Source organism: Anas platyrhynchos, chromosome 9 (genome assembly GCF_047663525.1).
Source record: "Anas platyrhynchos isolate ZD024472 breed Pekin duck chromosome 9, IASCAAS_PekinDuck_T2T, whole genome shotgun sequence".
Lineage (NCBI taxonomy): Eukaryota > Metazoa > Chordata > Aves > Anseriformes > Anatidae > Anas > Anas platyrhynchos.
In genome coordinates this window covers 4,962,847-4,987,438 of record NC_092595.1, presented here as the reverse complement: position 1 = coordinate 4,987,438, position 24,592 = coordinate 4,962,847, and the positions used below count along the sequence as shown (strand labels likewise).

The 24,592-nt window shown below is 50.5% G+C and overlaps 1 protein-coding gene across 1 annotated transcript; it reads left to right on the top strand.

Moving 5' to 3' along the window:
• SLC7A14 (solute carrier family 7 member 14) lies at positions 1-23,834 on the top strand. The gene is made up of 8 exons (XM_038183836.2): positions 1-450; positions 10,552-10,944; positions 14,267-14,503; positions 15,283-15,500; positions 17,316-17,462; positions 17,648-17,856; positions 18,276-19,153; positions 21,076-23,834. Exons 2-8 carry the CDS (start codon positions 10,641-10,643, stop codon positions 21,396-21,398), a joined length of 2,316 nt encoding a protein of 771 aa, XP_038039764.1. The 5' UTR covers positions 1-450; positions 10,552-10,640; the 3' UTR covers positions 21,399-23,834.
• Positions 23,835-24,592: the final 758 nt, after the last annotated feature.

Sequence of the window (24,592 nt, the reverse complement as noted above, 5' to 3'; positions counted from 1 at the left end):
ATCAGCACCCAAACCTCGGCGTGCGGCTCCGGGAGAAAGCGAAGGGGGAGCTTCCCCACGGGGTGCCGAAACCCGTCCTCGGGTGGGGGGGGGGAAAAACAACAGCAGGGCCACTGGAGGAAGGCCAAGGGCATCCTTCAGGACACCTGGGCAGGGGGGCAGCAGGGGGGGGGGGGATAGATCTTTTTGCCCCGTCTCGGTGGTATTGCCGGGGCGGGGAGAGAGCGGAAAGGGGGAAGCGCTGAATAATTGAGGAGCTGCAGCGCCCTCCTCCATCCATCCCTCCCTCCTCCTCCATCCCTCCCTCCTCCCTCCATCCCTCCTCCATCCCTCCTCCATCCCTCCCTCCGCCCTGCGTGCGCTTTGCCGGGAGCCGGAGCCGCCGGTGCCCAGCGCCCCCCCCGCCGCCTGCAGCAGCGCAGCCGCCCCCGCCGGCCCCCGGAGCCTCCGGTGAGTGCCCAAAAGGCCGGGGGGGGGGAGAGGGACAGGGGATGGAGAGTGCCGGGGAGGGAAAGAGGGAAGAGGCACTGCGCTGCCCCTCGCTGGGGGGGGCTCCTCTTGCGGTCCCGGCTCCTCCGCAGAGCCCCCGAGGTGCGGAGCGCTCCCGGAGAGGCTGGGGCATCACCGAGCCGGGGGGGGGCTGATGGTATGGGGCTGGTGGGGAAGGGTGGGAAAAGAAAGGGAGAGAAGGGGTGAACCCCCCCCGGGGTGGTCCGGGGGGATGCGGAGCCCCGGGGCCAGGCGTGGGGACCGGGCGCTGTCCCCGGTGCTGGAGCCCCGGCGGCAGAAGTGGCTCCGAGTCGGGGCCCGCTGCTGGAGTTGGGCATCCTCGGTACCCCAGCCCCCCCCCCGCTCACTGCTTGTCCATGGCACAGGGGGGCTTGGGGGCGCCCGACAGCCCCCGTTGGGTGCGCTTGTGCAGCGCCTCATGGAACAGCCCCATCGCCTTTCTGGGAATCGCTTCCCTGCTTGGGCTCCGTGGCCTATTAAATGCTAGTTTAGAGAGATCGACTCGGTGCCTTCCCGCATACAGAGCCCTAATATAGGGCTCCGAAACCAGCACGGGCTCTGGGGAGGACTGGGAAGCTGCCTTACTCCTGCCAGCCCCAGAGAAGACTCTCAGCTCAAAAGGGCCGCCTCTGATTTAATCTAGCATATTAACTAATTAATCCTCCCAGCGCCCCTAAGTAGTAGGTAAGTACATTTTAGCATGCCAAGGTGTTTGTTTAATTGCCCAAAAGCTGTCATGAGATTGAAAGTCTGATTGCTACAGATATTTACATAGACTCCTTTTATCGGCACACACAAGGCATATGACTTACCGTAGTTGAACAACACGTTGTAAACAAACAAAAAAAACCGAACAAGCCAAAAGCAATACCAGAGTGAGCAGTTACCTAGATTAAACCAACTAATTGGCTGTTCTTAAAACATTAAGCTCCGTGGGGAATCCGTGTTGCATGACAGCAGGGAAGTAAGGGGTTCTTGGGGGGATCCGAGGCCCGAGCGCTGGTCCCCATTTTCATCTGTCGAAGGTGTTAACACTTTGCCAGCAAAACAGAGACTGATGAGGGGTAAATGATGCAGATGAAGCAGCCTGGGTCCACTCAAAGTAAAGTCAAATGTACAGTAAATATCTGAGAAGATAGAAAGGAGGCAATGTGTACAATATGTATTGATTTAGTTGAAGTTAAAAAAAAAAAAAAGTATAAGCAGTTGAGGAGAACTGAGGCCAAAAAGGCCTCGTAAAGCTGCTGTTCAGCAAGGAGAGATATGACAAGGAAAATTTACCTCTGCCTTTGGCAATTGAGACTGCTAGGATGCAGTAGACATTAAGAAAAATGACATTAAAATTTGAGTTCAAAAAAAGGAAGAAAAGCCAAAGCTTGAAAGGGCTGGAGAAAAGACCTTATAATGGAAGAACTCCAGCACCTGGTCAATTCAATTCATTAAAAAAGAGGGTGGGAGGTGACTTGATTCACAAATCTAAGAGCCTTTACAGAAAGAAATTACCAGGCACTGAGTTACTTCTCCATCTGTCAAAGAAAGGCACGGCATGAATTAGTGCTGAGATGCTAAAGCCAAAACATTCTGATTTAAGTGAGGGCTCACATTTTTGAACAGTGGAGGGCTGATGACCTGATGAAGGAGCTATCAGAAAACCTGCTGGACTCTCCATCTGTTTATGTCAAGACTTGACGTTCTCCCAAATGATGCAACTTAGCCAAAGCAAGTCATTTGGCTCCCTGCAGGATTAATTGCATGGAAGCTAATGGCTAATTCAGACAAAATGAACTCAGTGGACTTAATGGTGCCTTTGATCCCTCATTCTCCTGGTCAGGCAGAGGGGCGTACAGCTCTGCTCCCAGGTGCCCCAGCCTCCCCTCTCGGCAAGCACAATATTCCCAGGGGGAGTTTTGGCCATGTACTGAGAGCAGAACAAATGAGTGACCAACTTGAATTTTGAACACCCCAATTTATTTATTTTTTTTTCAACTTGCCTCATTAATTAACTCTCCCTAAAGAGAATCTCTTTCTTGTTGCGCTTTGCAGTGAAGTGAAGCAATTTACAACATACATCATTTTCCTTGGGGATTCAGTCATGACTCCTAAGTGAAGACATAACTTAGCCTTCTCTAGATATTTTATTTTTTTTTAGGATCATGTGAAAATGATGAAAATTCATTGTTTATGAAATTCCAGAGTCTCAGATGGGATCGTATCAACAAGGATCCTAGTCCAAAATATTTTAAAGAGTATATGTATAGCTTCCTTTTTGAAGCACAAGACAGTCTGCTCAGTTCTGAGATCATTTACATATAATAAGATTTCATCCATCTTCCCTTGGAAGCATCAAGAGATTTTCTAAAAAAATTCAGTGAGAATAGGACCACCTTTCACTGAGTAGATTATCTTTCCTGTGAAGACCTGTAGCTTTCAAACGTGGGATGGCATGAGCTTATAGAGATGTAAATACAGACCCAGGATCTTCATGGAAAAAAATGGTTATGATGGTAACAGGGTAGTCTGTACGAGGATTTGCTTAGTCCCTCAGATTTCTTAGCCCCCAAATAGTTAAAACTTTGTCTTCAGAGCACCTAAGCTATTAAGACACTCATAATGTGTATGTTGAACCAGTATGTTGTTGTTTGTCTCTCTCTATAAAGTATAATGACATGGTTGGGCCCAAACCTGTAATTTTTGTGAGAGACCGTAGATCTAGGGTGCAAAAGGGTCCTGTCAAGAAATATAGGAATCATTTTAAGCTGATTCCTACAGATGAAATCCTGGTCAGAGTCTTGCCTCAGCCCAGGGTGGCTGCTGAAGTCATTAAACCACCCACTATGTAATTGGAGCAGATTCCAGCTTAGATCCGTGAGCCACAGAAACTCATCACTTTTTTTTTTTTTTTTTTTTTTTTTTCTATTTGAAAGCAATGAGATGTAGCAAAGTTATGGTTGTCTACTGGAAACTGCCTTCAAGTACTGAGCAATTTTTCATCTTGTATACATCTCCTGTGGCTCATCAGATAGCAGCCCTAGACTCCACGGTCATTGTCACGGGGCTCAGCCGGGGCTGGGTGCTCCAGCTGGTGCTGAGGCTGCCACCGCAGCCGATCCCTTGCTGTCACCTCACTGGAACGTCCCTAGGAGAAAACTATTCTTTCCTTGCAATAAAACTGTCAGAGAGAAGCCCAGGCACTTAGGAAACAAAAACAGTGGGGTGGAGCCACACCACACGTGATTCTATTGTTTCTGTTCCTCTGCATGATGGCCATATCAATAATTCACCGAACAACATCACACAATAAATTGAATCTACCTGGCAGGTGAACAAACAGAGAGCAGGTTTTTCAAATGCTGCATCATAATTTTGGGAGTACGGAGTTAGAGGGGCAAGCAGTTTGCTGCTTATAGGGAGAGGGATTATTGCTGGAAGAGTTCCTGCTGTTATGCCACAAGTGTCTACAGGGGGATGTGTGTCGAAACTTTATGTAAATATTAAAAAACAAGCTGGATCCACAATAAACAGGGTTTGGGTGCTGGCCCTCAGTAGCCACCAACTCTTGCTGCCCACACTTGTCAGTGACTGGGATGTAAGTCAGTGCTTTGATCAGCTCCTCCCGTGGGTCCTCATCTCCCCTGGTGCTGTCTGGGTCTTTCTTGGCAAAGTCCTTCAGCACACGCTTAAACCTGAGGCTGGAGCCACCCCCGGGTGTTTAGAGGCTGCTTGCACATCTGGGCACGTTCCACCAGCAGCAGCTTGATTAAATCTTTGCTTTAAGCATGTGCCCAAGAGCATTATTGAACCAGGTCTTAATGACCACAGCAATAATATTTCAGCAGCTCCGTTCAATTCAGTTTTAAGGGAGGCTGAGACAAAGTATGCGGTTAGCTAGCAGGGCTTCAATGGCAACCAAATTTTAAGCTAGAGATAACCATGTTTGCTCGTGTTGATTCCCTTGCTACTCAAGGACGTCTCCAGGCAGTTTGTTTGCCTTACTCAGGAGTACTATAGCACCCTAATTTTTGAGCTATTAGCATTTTTAAGAACACATCCTTCTTCATTTAATTCTGCTCCACAAGAAGCATCCTATATGCTGATGTGGTCTTAGTTGCACATTCATAACTCACTTGTTGGGAAATGTCAAAAAGCACTCATGCTACAGCACAAGGAATTACTCACACCACACACTGCTGAGGTGTTGCAGTGCGCTTGCCTGGCTTATGATGATAAATGACTAAACACGGAAAATCTCTTATAAATCATCTTCTTTGATCAACTTGTGTTCACATTACTCATGTAATCAGTTCTGTTGAAATGCAGGAGGATTACTCATGTAAGGCAGGGATTTTTTGTCCTAGCGAATAATAATAATAAGCAGCCAAATGTGTAATAGAAGCAGCAGGAGCTGCTATTCACTTCCTTAGATGTGCGTTGAATCTACCTCACACTTCTGTTGAGGAATTTAGTGACACGGGCTGCAACCACCCAAATTGCCCTGCAAGCTCTCGGCTGCCTTTTCCATATGGAAAAAGCCTGCTGATTTGCATCTACTACTGCTGCTGCTGCTTCTGGAGGCTTCAGGAGGCTCTGGACTGAAGAATGCCTCTTTCCAGCTCCTTCTGGGGAATGTATTTCTCTGAGAACCTCTCCTGCATTAATTAGCTAATAGACAAAATCATGGAAACAGGGCAGTGAGGCATAATCAATTACACTTGTATAACTGCTGATGGAACACGATAACTAATTAATGAGACCCTGTGCACATACAAAAGAGAAATGCATTTGAAAGCCAGCAGGAGCTGCACCATGCGTGTAAGCCTGATGTGTTTACAGCGCAGAAGACCAGAGTCCTGCTAATTTATTTCATGGAAGGGCTTTGCAGAGAGCCACAAAAACTGGTGGTGAGAGTCAGGAGGAAAAACTAGTTTCATAGTGGGGAATAAAGGAATCTCTATAAAAAAAGCAATCTTTAAAATAGAAGTAGAGACTTAAAAACAGTGGATTTTCAGATCCTGCATATCATATGCAGATCATTATTTTTTTCTGGTTTGGACAACAAACCTTAGAGTTACATCAGTACTTTACTGAAAAATGTAATTTGTATTTTTGCCACTGAAATTCGAAACGATATCCTGAAATGAAATAAGTTGTCATGATGATGCATCAGCCAGACTTTGCAACAGTAAAAATCCATTTTGTTTAGAGAGGCTCACACATTAATAAGTAACTCGCTCTGTGAATTATGTCAAATGAAGAAAGCTCTCATGGCTGGCCTGGAGCAAACCGTAATGACTTTCATTCTATGGCACAAAAGTATGGATCTGCAGAGGAAGAAAAAGAAAGTGTAACCAAGTAATTACAGCGGCTTCCTCCTGCATGTTATTAAAGCAAAGACATTTTTAAAATGAATGTTGTTCTGTCTGGTAACCCAGGTCTAAGCAATTCACTGATAGAAAGGCAGCCCTGGTCCTCTATGGCAGTGGGATGCGTTACAGAAAGCGTGTACCTCACCCAAGCAGTAATTACTGAAAATATAACCCAGGAGAAACCGTGGAGCTGCAAACACAAGGCAATATTGCTGTGGCACTCAGACCAGGCTGCTCGCTATGGTCCCCAAAAGGTGCCCACACAGCTGTTGTGAGTGGCTGTGGTCAGAACCAGAGGTTGCAAAGTACGTGCTGGTGTTGGAGACGGGTGCCTCTGGTCCTGGGTGTCCCCTCCGCAGAGCTTTAGCACCTGAATTTTGGAGGGCAGCATGTCAGTCCCCATGGTAGAGCCTCAAGCTGTGCCCCCCAGCCCGCTTCAGGGGTCTCATTTCTCCGACTGTCCCATGGCTCTGATGGGGGAGGCCGTATCTGAGAACCTCGAGCTTTTGGGCTTTGAATGCAAAGTCAGGCAGCTGCGGCAAATGGGGGTTTAAACGTGCATGGCAGTGTGAGAGTCCTTTTGCAGATCACCCTGCAACATTGCTTTCAACAAGGTCTGGCTAGAGGAGCATCAGTCGTTTTTAGTGTGGTTTCTCTGCAGCTTCCTTAGAAAACCTGACTGAATTAACCACTCGTGCACTTCTGGAAGGGAGCTGCTTTCTGCTTTTACTGAGGGAGAAACAAATTTAGTTATTTCATGTGGTCTCATCGTGCTCATAGAGGGAGCCTGCCAGCGTAGTTCCAAGAAGTTCCTGGTTCCCCATCTTCTGCTCAGCTCACCCATCTACTGATTTGTCATTTCCCTGCATTAGCAGCATCATTATGTTTTTTAAGGCTTTTACTTTGCCATCTCAAGACAACAATGACAAACTAGACCTTTTTAGAAATGTGCAAATTGATTATACCTCTTTCTCCATAATTCTATCTCTCTCTTTTTTTTTTTTTTTTCCTCCTGTTGGTTAAATAGCTTTTTGCAAACACAAATGGAGCCCTTCATGCATATTGCATTACTTACAGCACTGCATCACAGATGGCTGTGTCTGCCATCAGCGTCCTGCTCTCGGTCCTACACCGCTCTGCACCATGCAGAGTCACTGCTACCTGTACAAAAAGGGTGGAAAAGTGCAAAACCAGAATGCCAGCATAGGTGCCCAAATATCTAATTAGCTAATTAGCTTTGGAAGTGGCTGCAAGCCATGAAGGAGGCCATTCTAGTTTGACTCTTTCTTGTATTGGAGACAGGAATACAAAGTTTAAGGACTCCTGAATGTGCTCTGGATGTGTGGCACCCTTGCCTTATGCCTTTGGCCAAGTTAAATAACTCCCCTTTTATTATGTTTACTTCTCAAAAGAAGATAATGGGCTTTGGCCATCTTGCAGCAACATTAACATTGGTAAAGCACCTAAAATAACACAGATGAAAGCAGCACAGAAAAATGTGGTTTGACCCCTCCAATTCCATTTTGCTCTGAAGACACACGGAAAAAAAAAAAAAGAAAAAAAAAAAAAAGGAAAAAAACCGAACCTGTTTTTTAGTAGATACAACACAAATTTGCACTTAAACCTAAAATACATCGCTATTTTTATTTAGCGAGAATTTTAGTTTTAAATAACCACAGCTCCACTTGAATTTCTCAAATAGAGGTAAAAAATGGAGAGAGTAAAAAAACAAAACACAAATTATCTGCAAAGGCAGAGGGCAGATGCTGAAGCTGGACGATGTGAGTGGTGGCAGGGAGCAGCCCGAGCGCTTGGCTCCGTGCTGGGCTCTCCTGGTCATGGCAGCGGGCTGCAGGCAGCGGCAGCACCAGTTGTGGCAGGGGCAGCCCGGCTGGGGCCTGAGGCTGTAAAAACAAGCGCACGAAACTCCAAATCTGACTGTGCTGAAGATGAAAACAGCAGCGTGACGAGCAGCCCGGCAGACGCATCCCTCTGGTCCGCGGCCGCCCGACACTGACGTCATTTCTCTGCCCGCTGTAGGGGCTGAAATGGGAATGAGCATCTCGTGTCTGCTCCCACCACTCCGCCTCACAGATACCAGCCTGGTAATTAAAAGGAAAACAACAAAGGGGGCAGGGAAGCGAGGCTAGCAAGGCTTTTTCTCTCTCACTTTCTCTTCTCCTGCATCTCGGGATGCAGCGGTTTGCTGCCAGCCTCCTGCGCTGCCGTCCCTGCGGGTGATGCTGCAGCACGCAGCCCCTGCATGGGGTGGGCAGGGGGCCCAGGGCAAGAATGCTGTCATTGGAGGGGGCATCGGGGTGCTCCTGACTCTCTCCAGATTTCTTTCCCCGTCTCACTGAGCACCAGGGCACCTCCAAGCCCAGGGTGATGAGGTAACTTTGCTCTGGCTCTGACATTCATCTTAATGAGTGCCCCCGACTGCCTCCCCATCGATATGCCAACAGGAGCTCTGGTTTCTAATTTATCACCATCGATGTTCTGCTCCTTGTATTCCTGGCATTATTTAGCAGAGGACCTTGCTTAGGGACCGTCTGGCGACCCCCTGGGCAGGGGGGGATTAATTAACAATAAGAGTGAGATGAGGCATCCTGAGGGATGAGCTGGGGGTGATGAGGACAGCAGCTTTAGGTCAGAAAAACTTCAGCGCAGAACCAGAGGCTTTGAAGGATGCACGCCTGTAAACTGCAAGGCCTCTCCTTCCGACTTGATTGCTGTTTTAGTTAATTTGCCCTAATGAAGAAGAGTGTTGTGGTACAAACAGTGGTTGCTAACAAGCACGCGGTGGCAGCAGTGTGAGCAGAGCCAGGCCGGCCCTCGCTGCTGCGCCAGTGCTGCTGCAGCCTCCCCTCGGCCTCCCCTCAGCCTCCGTGTGTGTAACGAGGAGAGCAGACGGCAGCCACAGGGAAAAATGCTCTCTCCTCCTGGCTGTGGATTTAACCCAGTCTCTCAAGGCTTCAAAATTTGCATAGTCGTGGAATGGATGAATCGCAGAGCAGCGCCTGCGCATCAACCTCGCCAAAAAGCTCTCCCTGGCTGCCGGCTGCTTCGCTCTGTCTTTTGAGGTGTCAGCGGAACAGGGCAGAAAATGAGTTGTCCCTGTCCCAGGTAAACCTTAAGTAAACCTTGTCCATCCATGAGATGTTTTATGGCTGCAGCTGGGGTGAGAGTCTGTTTCCAAGCTACCGAGCAGCAATATGCCGATCTCGCTTAAACACCTGGAATAGTTTCCAATAATCGCTTTAATCAAATGTAGCTGCAATTATGAAGTGATTTCATTTCAGCTGATTTTGAGGCTTTTCACCTGGTGGCTCAAGAGGACCTGTGTGTGCCATGGTCTCAGCCTGGGCTTGTCCAGCAACCCCGGCCAGAAAAGGATGTCTTTTTTTTTTTTCCATACAAACTGCAGGAGGAAATTGCACAGAGATTAGGGCGTCTGGGTTGCAGCAGTTCAAAAAACAGAAACTTTTGCCCAATTCCCTGGCTAATTGAGGTCCATTTGGTGCAAACCTAAGCATAGTGACCTGAGTCCTTCTAACTCAAATAGGAATATCCATAAAGACATACTAAGAAAAACAACTAAATAAAGGATGGGACACAGTCAAGTGAAGTGCAACAACACCTCTTTGCCAGCCTATACTTTAGAGATGCTGTGTGACAGCTGTGGAGAAAAGAAGGATGAATTTGAGGAGGAGATCACTTTGGTTAGATGAGTTTATTGCCCCGTGGCTAAAATGCAGCCCCAGAGGTGCCAGCATACGGCCCTGAAGCAGCCATACCCAGTTTTTATTTTCATCCCAAAGGTGCACATTTGATCAAGAGTGGTATCTATTTTTTGTTATTATTATTCTTAGGTAGAACATGGATGGTAACTCAAAGTAAGAATCAGCACAATTTGAACTGTGATCAACCAAAACATGAAACGAATGCTGTGCTTTATTTAATAAACTCCAGCAAGACAAGGCTGCCAGGTAGACACAGTGTAATTTGTTTTGGATGTAAAGATGGAAAAAATAATTGTTTTGTCTCTGAGGTAATAATAATAAAAAAAGATTTCTGCATTAACAGGAAGGAAACTGTCAGGCTACAATTCATCTTAAATAAACTATTTTTCCTTTTTCCTTGTTTTAGTATGCAGAGATTGTCAATTCTGATTATTTTGCTCAAAGTCAAGAAGTCATCACATGTCACTGGGAAGTCATTTCTGCTTGCCTGAGAACTATGCAGTTTGTTAAAAAACAAGAGAAAGAGAGGGCAGAGAAAGGGCAGTGTCTGAACAGTGCTTGAGAATATGACTGAAGATGAAAAAGCACAAGATAATTCGTGATTTAGAAGACGATCTTATGATTTGGAAGGCATAATGGCCATTTAGAGCAGATGGGCTCAGGCAGCATAATGCTGAAGTATTAAAAGATGACTGCAGCAGCCGCGGTGCTGCTGAGCTTCTCTCTGGGCTTCATTCAGCTCTGCAAGACCCCAAAGCTTCTTGCTGCTGCTCCAAAAGCCCATCTCTTCTCTTCACAAAGCTCCTCTGGGACTGAAGCCCAGTCAGCAAGCAGCTCAGGGCTCCACGTTGGTCTGTCCCACTGTGGCACAACCCCTCTTCCTTCACTATTTCATCTAAAAACCACGTTATAAGGGTGTTTTCTCTCTCTTGCAGCTGGGCCGTAGAGCGGGAGGAACCAGGGTGCTGGGATGTGGCCGCAGCCCTGAGCGTGGATCCATCCAGGAGCTCCTCCAGCCGCAGCCATGAGTGGCCTGGTCTCGCGCCTGGACCCGCGGCGGGTGCCCTGGGGGGCCGCAGGCCAAGCCCTGCGCGCCCGTGTCCTGCGCACCAAGCCCGTGGAGTCGATGCTGGAGGGCACGGGGACGGCCGCCGGCCAGGGAGCCCGTCTGGCCAAGGTCCTCACCACCCTGGACCTCATCTCCCTCGGCGTCGGCAGCTGCGTGGGCACCGGCATGTACGTGGTGTCCGGCCTGGTGGCCAAGGAGATGGCAGGGCCCGGGGTCATCGTTTCCTTCATCATCGCCGCTGTCGCCTCCATTTTGTCAGGTGAGCGGTGAGGGCGGGTGTTGTGTGTGGGGCACTGCCCCGAGCACCCGATGGGGCTCCAGGGGGACGGAGGCTCCTTCATGTGCTGCCACGGGCCAGCTGGGTCTCATCACAGCCTACAATGACCCACTGATGGCTTCCCGTGGGTTGTATCCTGTGCTTAATGCACTTAAAGCCACCAGGGAGAGCTTTGCTGCGTGTGGTCAGGGCAGAGCATGGCCACGGCACGGGGATGGAGCTTGTGGGAGCCCTGCCTCGATGGGAGGGATGTCAGCGGCTTGTGCAGCACCGGGGCCACCTTCTCTTGTTGTGGACGTTACTGGCGGTTAAACAACCCCTCAGATAGTTTTGGAGCTGATTTTGTTGGCTCCTATTCACTCAGGATCACTCTTTGAGTTTCCAAAAAGACAAACAAACAGAGCAATCTGCGGAGAGGGAGGAATTATATCTTTTAGTGAAAAGTCAGTGAATTCCATCGCCTCCTGTGACCCCAGCTGAGCATATGGCCCGAGCTGCAGTTTCCACATGAAGCCAGTCCTGCTGGCGTTTGTCCTTTCCAGATCAGCGCTAACGCGATGATGTGATGTCCCCGCTCTCCCTGCTAGCAGGGCTCTGCCTGCTGTGTCAGTCTGGCGTCCTGCTTTTTCCTGAGCAGGAAACCCTGAGTCAGTGGCAGAGGACTTGAGTACCAGACGGGAATGACCCAGCTCTGCTTTTCAAGGCTGTCGTGCTTTCATCATTCCCCGCCGCCCATTTCGTGGTTCAAACCAAGTGCAAGCAGAGCAACCCGGTGAGCCTGGGCAGGTCTCCTCTGAGCAAACACACCGCCCTCCAAAACGGGGCTTTTTCCCCCAAGCCGTGGGTCCTGCCCCACGACAGGGTGCTCCTGCTGCCCCCTCAGCCCACGGCTCTACCGCTCCCGGCTCCGCTTTCATCTCCCCTTGCTTGTGTAGCCCTGGGAACGTGTTTTCCCAAGGATGCGGTGTTTTCATAGTCTCTTTGGCTGCTTCATCACTGGCGCTGCTGTTGTTTGTAACAGCAGCGTGGTTTTGGCAAGTGAAACCCAGCAAGGGCTCGGAGACGGAGTCCGGAGCTTCCCAGCGGTGCTGCGAGGCCCCAGTTCCACGAAGACTTGGGGATCATTTTTGTGAACGGGAGTGCCACTGAATTTGATGCTGTTACTCGAGGCAGCATTTGCAGGCTGTTTGCACAATTGCTGTTTTTGTGTGGTTTTCTTGGAGGCCAGTTTCCCACAGGGACCAAACACAGCTCCTCACGCTGGAAGGGTTTGGGCGCTGCCCTTGCATCCCTTTGCTCTCTCACAGGTACAGGACAGGTTTGTCACAGCTCTACCCATGGATTCACGTTTAATTTCACAGTTTTATTATCACCATTACACTACAGATAAAGCAGGGATTACTGAGATAAAATCTGCTCCCTAGTAAATGACTGTATTATCTTCTTTTTTAAGCAGTACACAGTGAGGGAAGTGCTGTGAACCCCTCTTCTGCTGGAGGACCTGTTGCATCACAAAGTGGTTTGATTAATGCCGGCTGGCACGGTCAGTGGCAGTGGGATGGGAGGCAGAGCTTGCATCTTGTATCCCCTGGGCTGGTGCCACATGCTGTGATAAAAATTAGTTTATTTTCTTAATGTATGCTGATACCTAATGCAGATATAGCCAACATGTTGCGGTACCCAATGCACAGAGAAAGATTACCCTTCTATTTTGGGATCCTTGTAGTGTAATTGAAGACTCAAACATTTTATACATATTAATGTCTCTGCTTTGCTGCTATCACTCTGCATCAATAACAATCCTCTTTAGGCCTTATCTTGTCATTGGCTAAAAGTAGAGCTGCCACCAAGAAAGATTATATGATTTTAAGGCCTTCAAAGAAAGAAACCAGATACTTGTCCCCATCAGAGCACCTGTTTCATAAATCATTCAGGCCTGCAGTTATCTGTGAATGCCTTACCTTTGCACAGTGCATGCATTTTTAATCAGCTTTGAATAATGACTGCGTGGGGAGGGTTGATCGGTACATCTTGTTGCTCCTGCAGTTGGGCCAGCCTTACAGAAATCAGCTTTTGAAGAGTTGCATTGAAAAGCACAGCCAGCATCGTGTGTGTAAGCTAAAGAGAGAATGGAATGTACAAAGCCCCTATAACAGGACAAGAAACACACCCAAATTAAGCTCAGGGATCCAATAATTTTGTGTCTGTGCCATGTAATAATCACACTTACAGCAAGAGCAGCAAGCTCACAAACTTTTTATAAATTATTCATGCCTCTTTATCTACTGAACTGATTGCAAACTTGAAGCAATTATTATCTTCAGAACAGAGAACAGTGGTTGAGACAGAACTCAGTAATTAGTACGTGTTTACACAATGACAATAACATCCCGACGCCGTTAAGGCGTGTGACACTGCTGAGCAGGGAGGCAGGGCAGCAAAGCTGAGCTGGGGTCACAGGGATGGGGACAGGCAGTGTGCACTCCCAGGAGTTTGGTGAGTACTAAAGTCCACCAAAATCTTCTCCCAGACTGTTCCAGTTAAATACCCTGCACTACTCTGAAGATGCTCATAGTCCATCCTCCAGCAGGTCTCACTGAAGCCACCACTCTCCCGCGAGCCCCAGGGCTACGGTGGCTCCTGCAGCTTCAAGTGCTGGGATCTTGTTGGTATATTTGCACCAGAAATAATACATCTGAAGGAACCATGGTTGGGAAAAAATCTCAGGAAAAAATGGCAAAAAAAATCATTGTACGGTGCCACTATGGGATGAGGAGGCAGAGAAGTCTGTCACCAGTGTGGCTACTGTATGAAAACAGGGCCACCAGGGTAATACCAGCAGCATCAGCACTGTTCTGCTCCCTGGCGATGAATTTCCCCCAACATCACGGTGTGCCTGCAAGGGGCTGCAGCTGGCTGTGCCAGGGGGGCACGCAGCAGTGAGCTCTTGCTGCAGGGAGGGCTGTGGGTGAAAAAACAAAGCTCTCCCCAGAGCACTGCAGACACTGATTCAACGGCGTGAAAATGAGGCACGGACCTGTGAGAGGGCTCTTCTGCCACAGGCTGTAAATGTTTGGGTGGTTTGAACTGTGTCCTCAAAAAATATCCACTGTTACTTAATTTTAATGGGAAATGGGATGCTTTGGAAGCCCAGAGACTGGGGATAGGGAGTCACCATGGTCCGCTCTGATGTTCCTGGGCTCTGATGCTGACTGCAGCCCTTCATACCTCCAGGCACACGGCTCTCTTTCCTTTTCCCCATCACATTTCCCTTAAGTTACTTCATTATTTTTTTTCTAAACAGGCGTTTGCTATGCTGAGTTCGGTGTGCGGGTCCCCAAGACCACGGGCTCTGCCTACACCTACAGCTATGTGACGGTGGGCGAATTCGTAGCGTTCTTCATCGGCTGGAACCTCATCCTGGAGTACCTGATCGGCACGGCCGCAGGTGCCAGCGCCCTCAGCAGCATGTTTGACTCACTGGCCAACCACACCATCAGCCGATGGATGATCAGCAGCGTCGGGACATTGAACGGGCTGGGTGAGAACCAGGCTGGAGGCACACACGTCTTGCCATGCTTCTTCCATTAATTAGGGCCCCAAAAGTAATTGGAAGCACGTCAGAAGTCAGACAGAGATATTAGGTTTCATTCATTATTTACCATCTGTCTGCCTCTGGTACTTTGCCTTTGCATCTGGTTCACGGGCTGGGTTTTGGGGGCCAGAGATACGTGATCCCAGGGCTTTGAGCCTCTTTGAACCGAGCCAGCATTTAGCAGAATAAACACCCAGAAAAATTAGTCCTATGTCAGAGGCTAATGAGCACATTTCCCAGGGCAAGGACTCAGCTTGGTCCTGTTGAAGCACACACGGAGCCTCTTAGGAGGTGCCTGTTGAACTGACCTGTTGAAGCTCGGTGCTGTGATGGTCCCATGTGACCAGTAACTGTCCACAGCTCCTACCAGTAACAACAGCTAGCTGTCCCATAACCCTGTCACAAAAAAAAAAAAATAATCTTTGATTGTTTTTTAATTAATTTTAATTGGCAGATAGACATGTTGCAAACTGGGATCTGATAATTTGTTTGCTGCCCTTCCCAGACTCCTAACTGTGTGTGGAGGCTTCAGGATTTCTCAGTTTAATAAAAGAGCTCTACTTCACAGAGGCAGGGCCACCTGGAGACCACCTTTGCAGTGAGATCAAATTGTTCTGCAAAACCTCAGGGTCTGAAAATCATTTCTAAAGCCCCCCTCCTGTTTTTCTGGAGTTGCTTTCTGCAGCTACAGACGAAGAGTTACACAGCTCTTTTCTCTTACCCAGGGAAGGGAGAGGAGTCTTACCCTGACCTTCTTGCTCTGGTCATTGCTGTCATTGTCACCATCATCGTGGCCATGGGAGTGAAGAACTCAGTGGGGCTGAACAACGTGCTCAACGTCATTAACCTGGCAGTCTGGATCTTCATCATGATTGCTGGACTCTTCTTCGTCAAAGCTGACAATTGGTCTGAAGGGCAATTCCTGCCATTTGGGTGGCCGGGGGTAAGTCCCGTGCATGCAGGCGGTGGGGCACATGGCACCTACGTGGTGCCACCCCCCTTCCACGCCCTCAGCTTTGCTCACAGGGCACGGACCCTGCTTCCACCTCACTCCCCAGGTCTTGGCCCTGCTAAAACCACCTGCTCTTTGGCCAGAGACCTCCAGCTTCCAGCCCTGCAGGCTTGGAGCCCTCCCTGACCCACCAGACCCCAGGGATACTGCGGTGCTTTGCTCGTGTCTCCTGCCATCTCTTAGAATTAACCCTGCTCTTCCCCCAGATTGCATGTGACAGTGTAGCCCAGGAAATGCCACTAATCCTCAGGCTCACTACAGCACGATGCGGTGGCCGATCAAGGAAGGGCGCTCAGGAGGAGCTAGCTCAGCCTCTGCGGAGGGGGAGATACTTACGTTGGCTGTTTTTCAACAACAATGTTCTTGAGCATTTGTTTTGAGCACTTCATAATGCCACCTGCCAGTGCTTATTTTATGGATGTTCCCTCAGAGCTTACTGAGAATTTGGACATATTTGGCTTTTTTAGCTTGCTTGCACTGGTTTTTATCCAAGGATGAACAGAGACTGAAAATATCTCAGCTGGCCCAAGCCCAAGATAATTTCTCAGATTTACACTGCTTGACTCCATTGGGGTTTTGTGCAGAAAAATAAGCAAGAAAGCAAAGTAAATCAAGAATTTCAATTACTGAAAGGGTCCCGGGCTGCCATACAGTCCCTTCACTGCCCTTCGATAAGTCAGTATTTGTCCACCAGAGCATGGCTGTGAGGAGATGAGCACTGAGGCCCATTTGAGAGCAGCTGTAAGATTTACCTTTGGACTGTGCTTGGCTTTGTGTGCCATACAATCGGAACCAAAAAAAGAAAATAGAGAATAGCTGTTTTGCTCTAATTCAACCTACCAAATATCTTCTGGCAAAAATACATAGGTTTAAAAAAATATACATCCAAAACAAAAACATCCAGCTAGCCAGGTGCATGAAAGGGTTTTGGAACTGTAAAGTAGCTCTCTCCTTACAGCTACACAGTCCTTAGCCTGCTTCGTTTGTTTCCTATAAATGTCCTTGCTAATACTGTACATTAAAAAAAAAAAAAAAAAAAAGAAAGATAATAAAAGAAAATAACTAAACAGTACAAATAATTCCTCATCCAAGTGTTCCAACCTGTCCGCAGCTTCCAAGCAAAGCAGAGGTTGTTTGGAGAGCAGCGCGCATCTGACTGTTCGTGCTCTGTTCTGCTTCCTCTGCTAGCAGATCTTGCTGCCCCATGAGACGTCTTGCTAAGAAAGAGCATGTCAACATGCTACAAATTCCTACTAGTATAAAAGGATTTGGGTGGAATATTGGGAAATTTGTCAGTCTCCTCGCCTGCCACTGCCAGGACATCCCAGCAGATTTGGGCACTGCGCAGGCTCAGGTCTGTGGGGCACCATGAGTGGGCTGCAGGTGTTTCGAGTGACTCAGGGGGCACACTGAAAACCATTCCCTAGACCAGATCACTGGGTTATGGGTGCTCCCTGGGTCATTCCCCAAATGGGGACACCCAGCTGCACATATGCACCCTCCAAACCAGGCTCCTTCACTAAAGCACCTGGTTGGAGAAGAGACACCGTGCCTAATACTAGTTCCTGGTTTTCATAGAGGACCTCTGGGCTCCCAGATATGGGCAGGACCTGGCAGATCCACAGCATGTTCAGTGCCCTCACACAGGCCTAACTCCACTCCCCAGTTCTTGCAGGATCAGCACAGGCAGGATGTGTGCAGAATGGTTTTGCCCAACCACTGGTTTTGCTCATGTCTTCCATGCAGGTGCTCAAGGGGGCCGCGACGTGTTTCTATGCCTTCATCGGCTTCGACATCATCGCCACCACGGGAGAAGAAGCAAAAAGTCCCAACACCTCCATCCCGTATGCCATCACAGCCTCACTCGTCGCATGCTTGACAGCATACGTGTCCGTAAGTACTAGCTATATGTGCAGATATATACATATACATAGGATGTCCCTGCTGGATACCTGCTCATAGTACCTGCTGAGCACCTTCTCAGCTCCTCTCCCCATTAGTCAGTGTGCCTGTTTAACCCTTGAACAAGGGCTCTTTCTTTGGTGGGATCTGAGACACCTGCTCCTCTCCTTCCCCAGGTGAGCATCATCCTCACGCTGATGGTGCCGTATGATGCCATCGACACCGAGTCCCCGCTGATGGAAATGTTCGTGGCCCGTGGCTTCTACGCGGCCAAGTTCATCGTTGCCATCGGGTCCGTGGCTGGGCTGACCGTCAGCCTGTTGGGCTCCCTCTTCCCGATGCCGAGAGTCATTTATGCCATGGCTGGAGATGGGCTGCTCTTCAGGTCAGTCACACCTGGACGGGTATTTATTTGTGGGACCTGGAGGGGAAGAGTGCTGGGGGGACAGGGGCTGTCCTGGGAGCACAGGAGCATGCACAGGCTCAGGGCTTGGGGAGCAGGGCACGTGCCAAACTAAAATCAGGAGAGGTCTACACAAAAGTTGCTCATTTGCTGTTGGTGCCTAGAGATTCATCTCACACAAGGATGAGCATTTAATTCAAGAGTTTCTTGCAAAAGAGAGCAGCCTATTTTCCACAAGTATTCCCAATCCTTGGCTGTCCGGAGCTCAAGCTCCAAAAAGAGCTGAAGTGATTGCAGCTCAGAGCCTGCCCCCATGCCTTCCCAGCCAGGTATGGGTTATTGTGACAGGGAGCCACAACAGCATGCAATTTTAACCTTCTGCAATTGTTTTCGTGCTCCAGGTTTTTGTCCCACGTCAGTTCCTACACAGAAACTCCAGTGGTGGCTTGCATCGTCTCCGGGTTCCTGGCGGCGCTGCTCTCCTTGCTGGTCAGCCTGCGGGACCTGATAGAAATGATGTCCATCGGCACGCTGCTCGCCTACACGCTGGTCTCCGTCTGCGTCCTGCTCCTCCGATACCAGCCCGAGAGCGACATCGACGGCTTCGTCAAATTCCTCTCGGAGGAGCACACCAAGAAGAAGGAGGGCATCCTGGCCGACTGCGAGAAGGAGGCCTGCTCCCCGGGGAGCGAAGGAGAAGAGTTCTCTGGCCCACCGACCAACACGTGCGGGGCAAAAAACCTGCCGTCGCTGGGGGACAACGAGATGCTCATTGGGAAATCCGATAAATCCGCCTACAGCGTGAATCACCCCAATTACGGCACGGTCGACATGACCTCGGGGATCGAGGCAGACGAGTCGGAGAACATCTACCTCATCAAGCTGAAGAAGCTGATCGGCCCTCGCTACTACACCATGCGGATCCACCTGGGGCTGCCGGGGAAGATGGATCGCCCCACGGCGGCCACCGGCCACACGGTCACCACCTGCGTGCTCCTGCTCTTCGTCCTGATGTTCATCTTCTGCTCCTTCATCATTTTCGGGGCTGACTACATCTCCGAGCAGAGCTGGTGGGCTGTCCTCCTCGTCGTGCTGATGGTCCTGCTCATCGTCGTGCTGGTGTTTGTGATCCTGCAGCAGCCAGAAAACCCCAAGAAGCTGCCCTACATGGCGCCTTGCCTCCCCTTCGTCCCCGCCTTCGCCATGCTGGTGAATATCTATCTCATGCTGAAGCTCTCCACGGTCACATGGATCCGATTTGCCGTCTGGTGTTTTGTGGGTGAGTCCCAGATTTGTTTATTTTATTTTGTTTATTTTTAACTGAGCCTGTTTTGAAAGGGTGTTAATAGCAACTTTGCCAATCAGCGCTCAGGCTGATGCCGTTCAGCTGGGGTACCCAGTCCTTTGCCTTTGCCCCATGTAACACCTGAAGATCTTAGAAACCTCAGTTAATCAAGCCCCCAAACTACTGCTAACTGGAAAATTACACCTCCAGAAAAATGTCAGTTTGATGGAAGTAAACTGCTGCATGCAAAGGTGACTGTTTTGATGAGCGTTCTGATGCAAAGTAGGTGGGCTCTGGAAATTGCCTCCCAGGCAGGTTTCCTACAGAAATCTGCCTGCTTTCTTGCTGTTTCACCCACTTGAGCTCTTTCAGCAGCCCACACTCAAATCTCAGCATTGTGTTTCGAAAACCCAGAGCAGCCCAACCCCAACAGCCCTGGGAATGGCAGGGCCGTGGGACGGTGGGCTCCAGGTCCTGGGCTTGGTCTGAGCCCCTCACTTTGTGGCAGGGGGCTCTCAGGACATGCAGTGCTCTCTTGTGGACCTTTTTGGCCAAATTCAGGCCTCTTGGCAGGTAGCCAGCAGTCTGGCATATCCATAGCTTCCTTTGCTTTACTTTTCAATTCACATCCTCCAAAAATACAAGAGAAAAGGAGCGGCTCTCATAGCTTCTCCTGAAGGCTCCCACGTCTGGACTACAGAGAACTGAAGCAAGGAGGAAATATCAAAGCCAAGGGCTCTTTTGGGAGAAATAGTAGCCATAGGAGCACCCACTGAGGTCGGAGGCAGCTGCTGTCTCCCATAAGGGCAGGGATGGCCAGGTGATAACGTGAACAGACCTCAGACCTCCCTGTGGCATCTCTGAGAGTTTAGAGCAGCCTCAGGGTTCCCATCCTTCAGGGGGAGGTTGCCACCCCCTTTTTTCCTCCACGTTGCCATTCCGCCTTTTGCTGCAGGAGGACAGGGAAGGCAGGAAGCCTCCTTCCTGCGGTCCCACAGCAAAGCTCCATCTCTGAGCATCCCCTGGCCCCGAGCCGAGCTGCTGGCAGTAGCTGCCACAAGCAGCCTTTGGGCTGGACACACTCAGTGCTTTTTTGGCCCTCCCAGGCAATAGGTGAAGCTGCAGAGCGAGGGAAAGCCCTTCCACCTGTCCCTTCCACTTCAAAGCATCGAGTTAATCCTCTGTGATTAATCCTTTCCCCTGTGGGCACATCCAACACCTCTCCAGCTGTCAGCAGTGGCAGCGAGTCAATTAAGCCACACGGCTGACGCGTGAAGGACCCCGCCAGCCTTCCTGTAGGAAGCAGGAAGGTGAGATGAGGCAGGGCCAGAGGGATAATGTGAAAAGAGACTCTGGGAAGGGGAGGACAGGATTTTGGAGCTGTTTGGGTACCAGATGGTCTGAGCCTGACCACCCTGGGGTACACAGTGCTGCGGGTACCACCAGGAGAGAGATTGAGAGCACAGAAAAAATCCAGAGGGAAAAGGATGGCCTGGAGGATGCCAGGAGGGAAACACTGGCTTTCAGCATGCAGGAGGCTGGGGCAAGCCTGCCGGGAGCTGCTTTCCCACCAAGGCTGCAGATGGCACAATCACATGGTGAAACAGCCGTCCCAGCTGATGTTTAAAGCACACAGCTCTCCGGTCACAGCCGAGAGCAGGACAACACACACTGCATGGTTTCAAAGACCAGACATCCATGAAAACACGCACAAGCTTAACAATATAAAAGCATTTATTTAGGTTTGGCCTTCGCTGGCTGGAGCCAGCCTGGCGCTGGGCTGGTGGTGAGTGGGGCTAGACACTGGTGTGGGCTTTGGGGGCAGGAGCAGCTTTATGGGGCCTGGGCTGGGAGAGGGACGTGGGCATGGCATGGGGCCAGCCTCCCCTCCATCCTCTTGCTCTTTCCTGCCCCAGGTCTGCTCATTTACTTTGGCTACGGGATGTGGAACAGCACGCTGGAGATCAGCGCCCGCGAGGAGGCCCTGCACCAGAGCACCTACCAGCGCTACGACGTGGACGTCGACCCCTTCTCCGTGGACGACGGCTTCTCCTACGCCGCCGAGGGCGAGAGCTACCCGGGCTGGGGCCCCGCCGAGGACAAGGGCTTCTCGTACCAGCAAATGGCGGGAGCAAAGGAAAGCCATCGGACCGGTAGCAGATCGAAAAGCAAAGGCAGGCACAAACCGCCCTCGGAGGCGCTGATCGCTAACGACGAGCTGGACTACTCACCCGAGTAGAGGGACGGGCAGGGGCACGCCGCGCCGCCCGGCCGGCCAGGAAGGGGCCCCGCGGCTCCCCTGCCCCATCCCGTCCCCCACCGCTGCCCCGTCACCTCTGGTCCTTGGGACACGCTCTGCGACCACCACTGACCCTCACCCAAGCCCACCCAAGGGTGCCCCGGGCCGTGCTCCGGGGAACGCGGGAGCCCCGGTGCCCAGCGAGCCCCGGGCGGTGCTGAGGGGAGATGTGCCAAAGCGGGAGGGCTCTGAGGGCTGGAAGGAGCCGCGCACGGGGACGAGATGGGGTTTTTCCCCGGGGAATATTCACACGATGTCCGCAGTGGTGTGAAGCTGCTCTTGCGTATTTGGCACTTTCTTAGCACGTGTGGTTTTCCTTTTTTTCCTTGAAGCGCCCAGCAGTGATGGCTTAGCCAGAGGGGCAGGCGGGTGGGAAGCAGAGATGGACAAGCCTGCTGGAGCTAAGGTGCTCAGTGCATGCAGCCGGGCTGCCCCTGTGTTCGTCCCCAGACCCCGAACCCAAAGGTCCCAAATACTGGGATTCACAGTTAGTCCATGTCTTGCTCCTCTCGGGACAGCCTCTAACAAATCTTGAGATCCCCACGTCTGAGCTTGGTCCCGTTTCTGGTCGCACCGCGGGCTGTGACCCACTCCTGCCTTAGCCCACGTTGTGCAAGTGGTCATCGAGCCCCGCAGGCCGTGTCACCGAGGCTGGATGCTGTGCCCACCACTTGGTGTCTTTCACAAAATGCCCGACCCGTTGTTCCCTTCCCCTAACAGCGCTGGGCACCTCTCAGTGCTCGTTCTGACCCTGTGTTTCAGGGCATGTCCGTGCCCCACGGCTGCTCCTGTCCCACAAAACAGAAGGAGGCGGTGGATCACGAGGCAGAGGCGCTCAGCAGCCAGACGTTTCTCACCATTAAACCCTCCGGTACAGCCAAAGCATGGCCCCATCCTGCTCCCGTCCCCCTGCAGTGCTGCCAGGAGAGGCTCTGGCCGTGGGTACAGAAGTGTCCCACCTGCAGCTCCTGTCCCAGGTGGCTGCCAGCGACAGCCCCTTTCCCAGCAGATAATAACCTCCACTGCTGGAGTTTGTAACCTGCAGCGTCCTGGCCAAACCACGGGAGGGCTTCAGAGTGGGAGCAAGGATTTGGTACAGGACCTTTAAGCTTTGCTCTGGCATCCCCTCCTGCTGCCCGCCCCTGCCAGGCTTCTGCAAGCAGAAACCCCAAGTGGCTCCCACCCAAAAGCTGTCGTGATGTGCGTACACTCCGCTAACCCGCTCGGGAAACTGCCCCGTGCTCAGTCCCTGGCGGTGCTGAGCCCTCACGAAGGTCGCTGCTCTCCTCAAGGATGCCTTAGAGATGCCCAAGGAGGATGGCCCCTCGCAGGTCTGGCTTTATCTCAGCCAGGAGAACGGCTGATGCTAATTTCCTACCAGCTCTCCTACCAAACCATGTGGTGGTTGTCCTCATCCCTCTTCTGCACGGCATTTAGGCATCTGCCAGCCCGCAAACACGTGCCCAAGCACCCCCGTCAAGTCAAATCCTCTTGTTCCTTTTGCAGCCTTAATCTCCTGCTACAGATTTCCAGTACCAGTGTCTGTCGTCGTGTCTGCCTGGGTATCATTTGGCAAGGGCCTGATCCTTGCTCCTGGTGTCTGTAGGCACCGCTCCATCGGATCAACGCATTGAGGGGGGCTGCTGGAGCTCCCCTGCAGCCCTTTATCTTTCTCCATCCCTTCCCCACCCCTTCCATGTCCCCATATCCCTCCCTGGGAAGCTGGGCAGCACGGCTGCACCGTGCGGGTGGGCACCCGGGGGGTGTACACGCAGTAGGAAAGCGCGGGCAGAGCAGCGCCAGCACCGCCACGGCCCCGCTCGGCACCTTGGGGCCTGGGGCAGGGGGAGCAGAAATACCTCACGCCTCCCACAGTGGCTGGCCAGCCCTTGGTCCCTCCAGAGACCTCCTCACGCCGCGGCCCAGCACGCCAGCAGCCCCCACACCGCAGAGAAATCACACCCCGAGCCCGCTCGGGCATCACGGATCCGGCTTGTAAATGGTCCTCACTCCTCTCGTTCTGTTCGGTCCTTCTGATGTAGATCTTGCTTTCTTGCAGGTGGTACTTTCTGGTGTAACAGTTCTCCGCGGTTCTGGTATCAAATCGGTGTATTTGTTAACGGAGTTTGTTATTTATTTATTTTTTATTTATTTTTGTGGTTTCCAACGGCCCATTGGTGCACTGTACAATGGGGTCTTGTAGTGTGTCACGGGAAAGAAAAAAATATGCAGCTATGTTATGGAGTGACTTTTATTTTCAGATGATTGTGTTGTTGACAAATATACATATTATATATATATATATATTATCGAGATACTAAGAAAAAATCTAAATTTACCAAAATCTGTATATTTTAATAAATGCATAAAGCTTTATTGTGTGCCTTTACATTAAAACAAACAAACAAACAAAGAGGAACTAATGGATTTTTAAAGGAAGTCAGAGACAAATGTATATCAGTACCAACTTCCATAGTAATGTAAATCTTTTAAATAGTAGACTAAACAACAAAAAATGGAATTTTCCCGTATAAATTTTGTTAAGCTGATCAGTGAGGGTCCAATATTTTTTCAATGCTAAATCGAAATTAGAGGTGAACAGATCTTGCCTTAAATGCTTCAAAATTTCCTTTGTAGAAAATCCACTTCAACGGGCTGACTTTGGTATTTACTTGCACTGTTGTGAAAAAAAAAATGGTTATTCGTTTATACAATAAAAAAAAAAAAGAAAAAAGAAAAAAAGAAAAAAACTGAGAGCCAATGACCACAGGTTGACTATCGCAGCGCGAAGCCCCACGGGGCTCCTTCACCCTGGGGGCACCGGTGTTATCCCAGCTGCTCACGGTGCCACCAGAAATCTCCCCTCCAAAATCTCTCCAAAATCTCCCCTCTGCCATGCCCACACTGGTCCCGTCCCACACTTGGCACCTCCTTGCTCTGCACACTGCAGGTTGCAGATTTGCATTTTCACTGTGGCTGCTCTGAGATGGTTTTGCTTTGCTTATTCTCCTCCCCTCCCCGAAATAAAGCATCTTCCTTCCTCCGAGCAGCTTGCCTGCAGCCTTCCAGGGGCTGGGTTTGGGATCAGCCGCGGGTACCCAGTGACCCTGGGCAGGGCCCCCAGCCCTGCGTGC

Coding starts and splice junctions, on each gene's coding strand:
- SLC7A14 (XM_038183836.2), top strand. CDS start 10,641: ATGAGTGGCCTGGTCTCGCGCCTGGACCCGCGGCGGGTGCCCTGGGGG. Junction 15,501..17,315: donor TGCCATTTGGGTGGCCGGGG/GTAAGTCCCGTG, acceptor TCTTCCATGCAG/GTGCTCAAGGGGGCCGCGAC. Junction 19,154..21,075: donor TGCCGTCTGGTGTTTTGTGG/GTGAGTCCCAGA, acceptor TTCCTGCCCCAG/GTCTGCTCATTTACTTTGGC.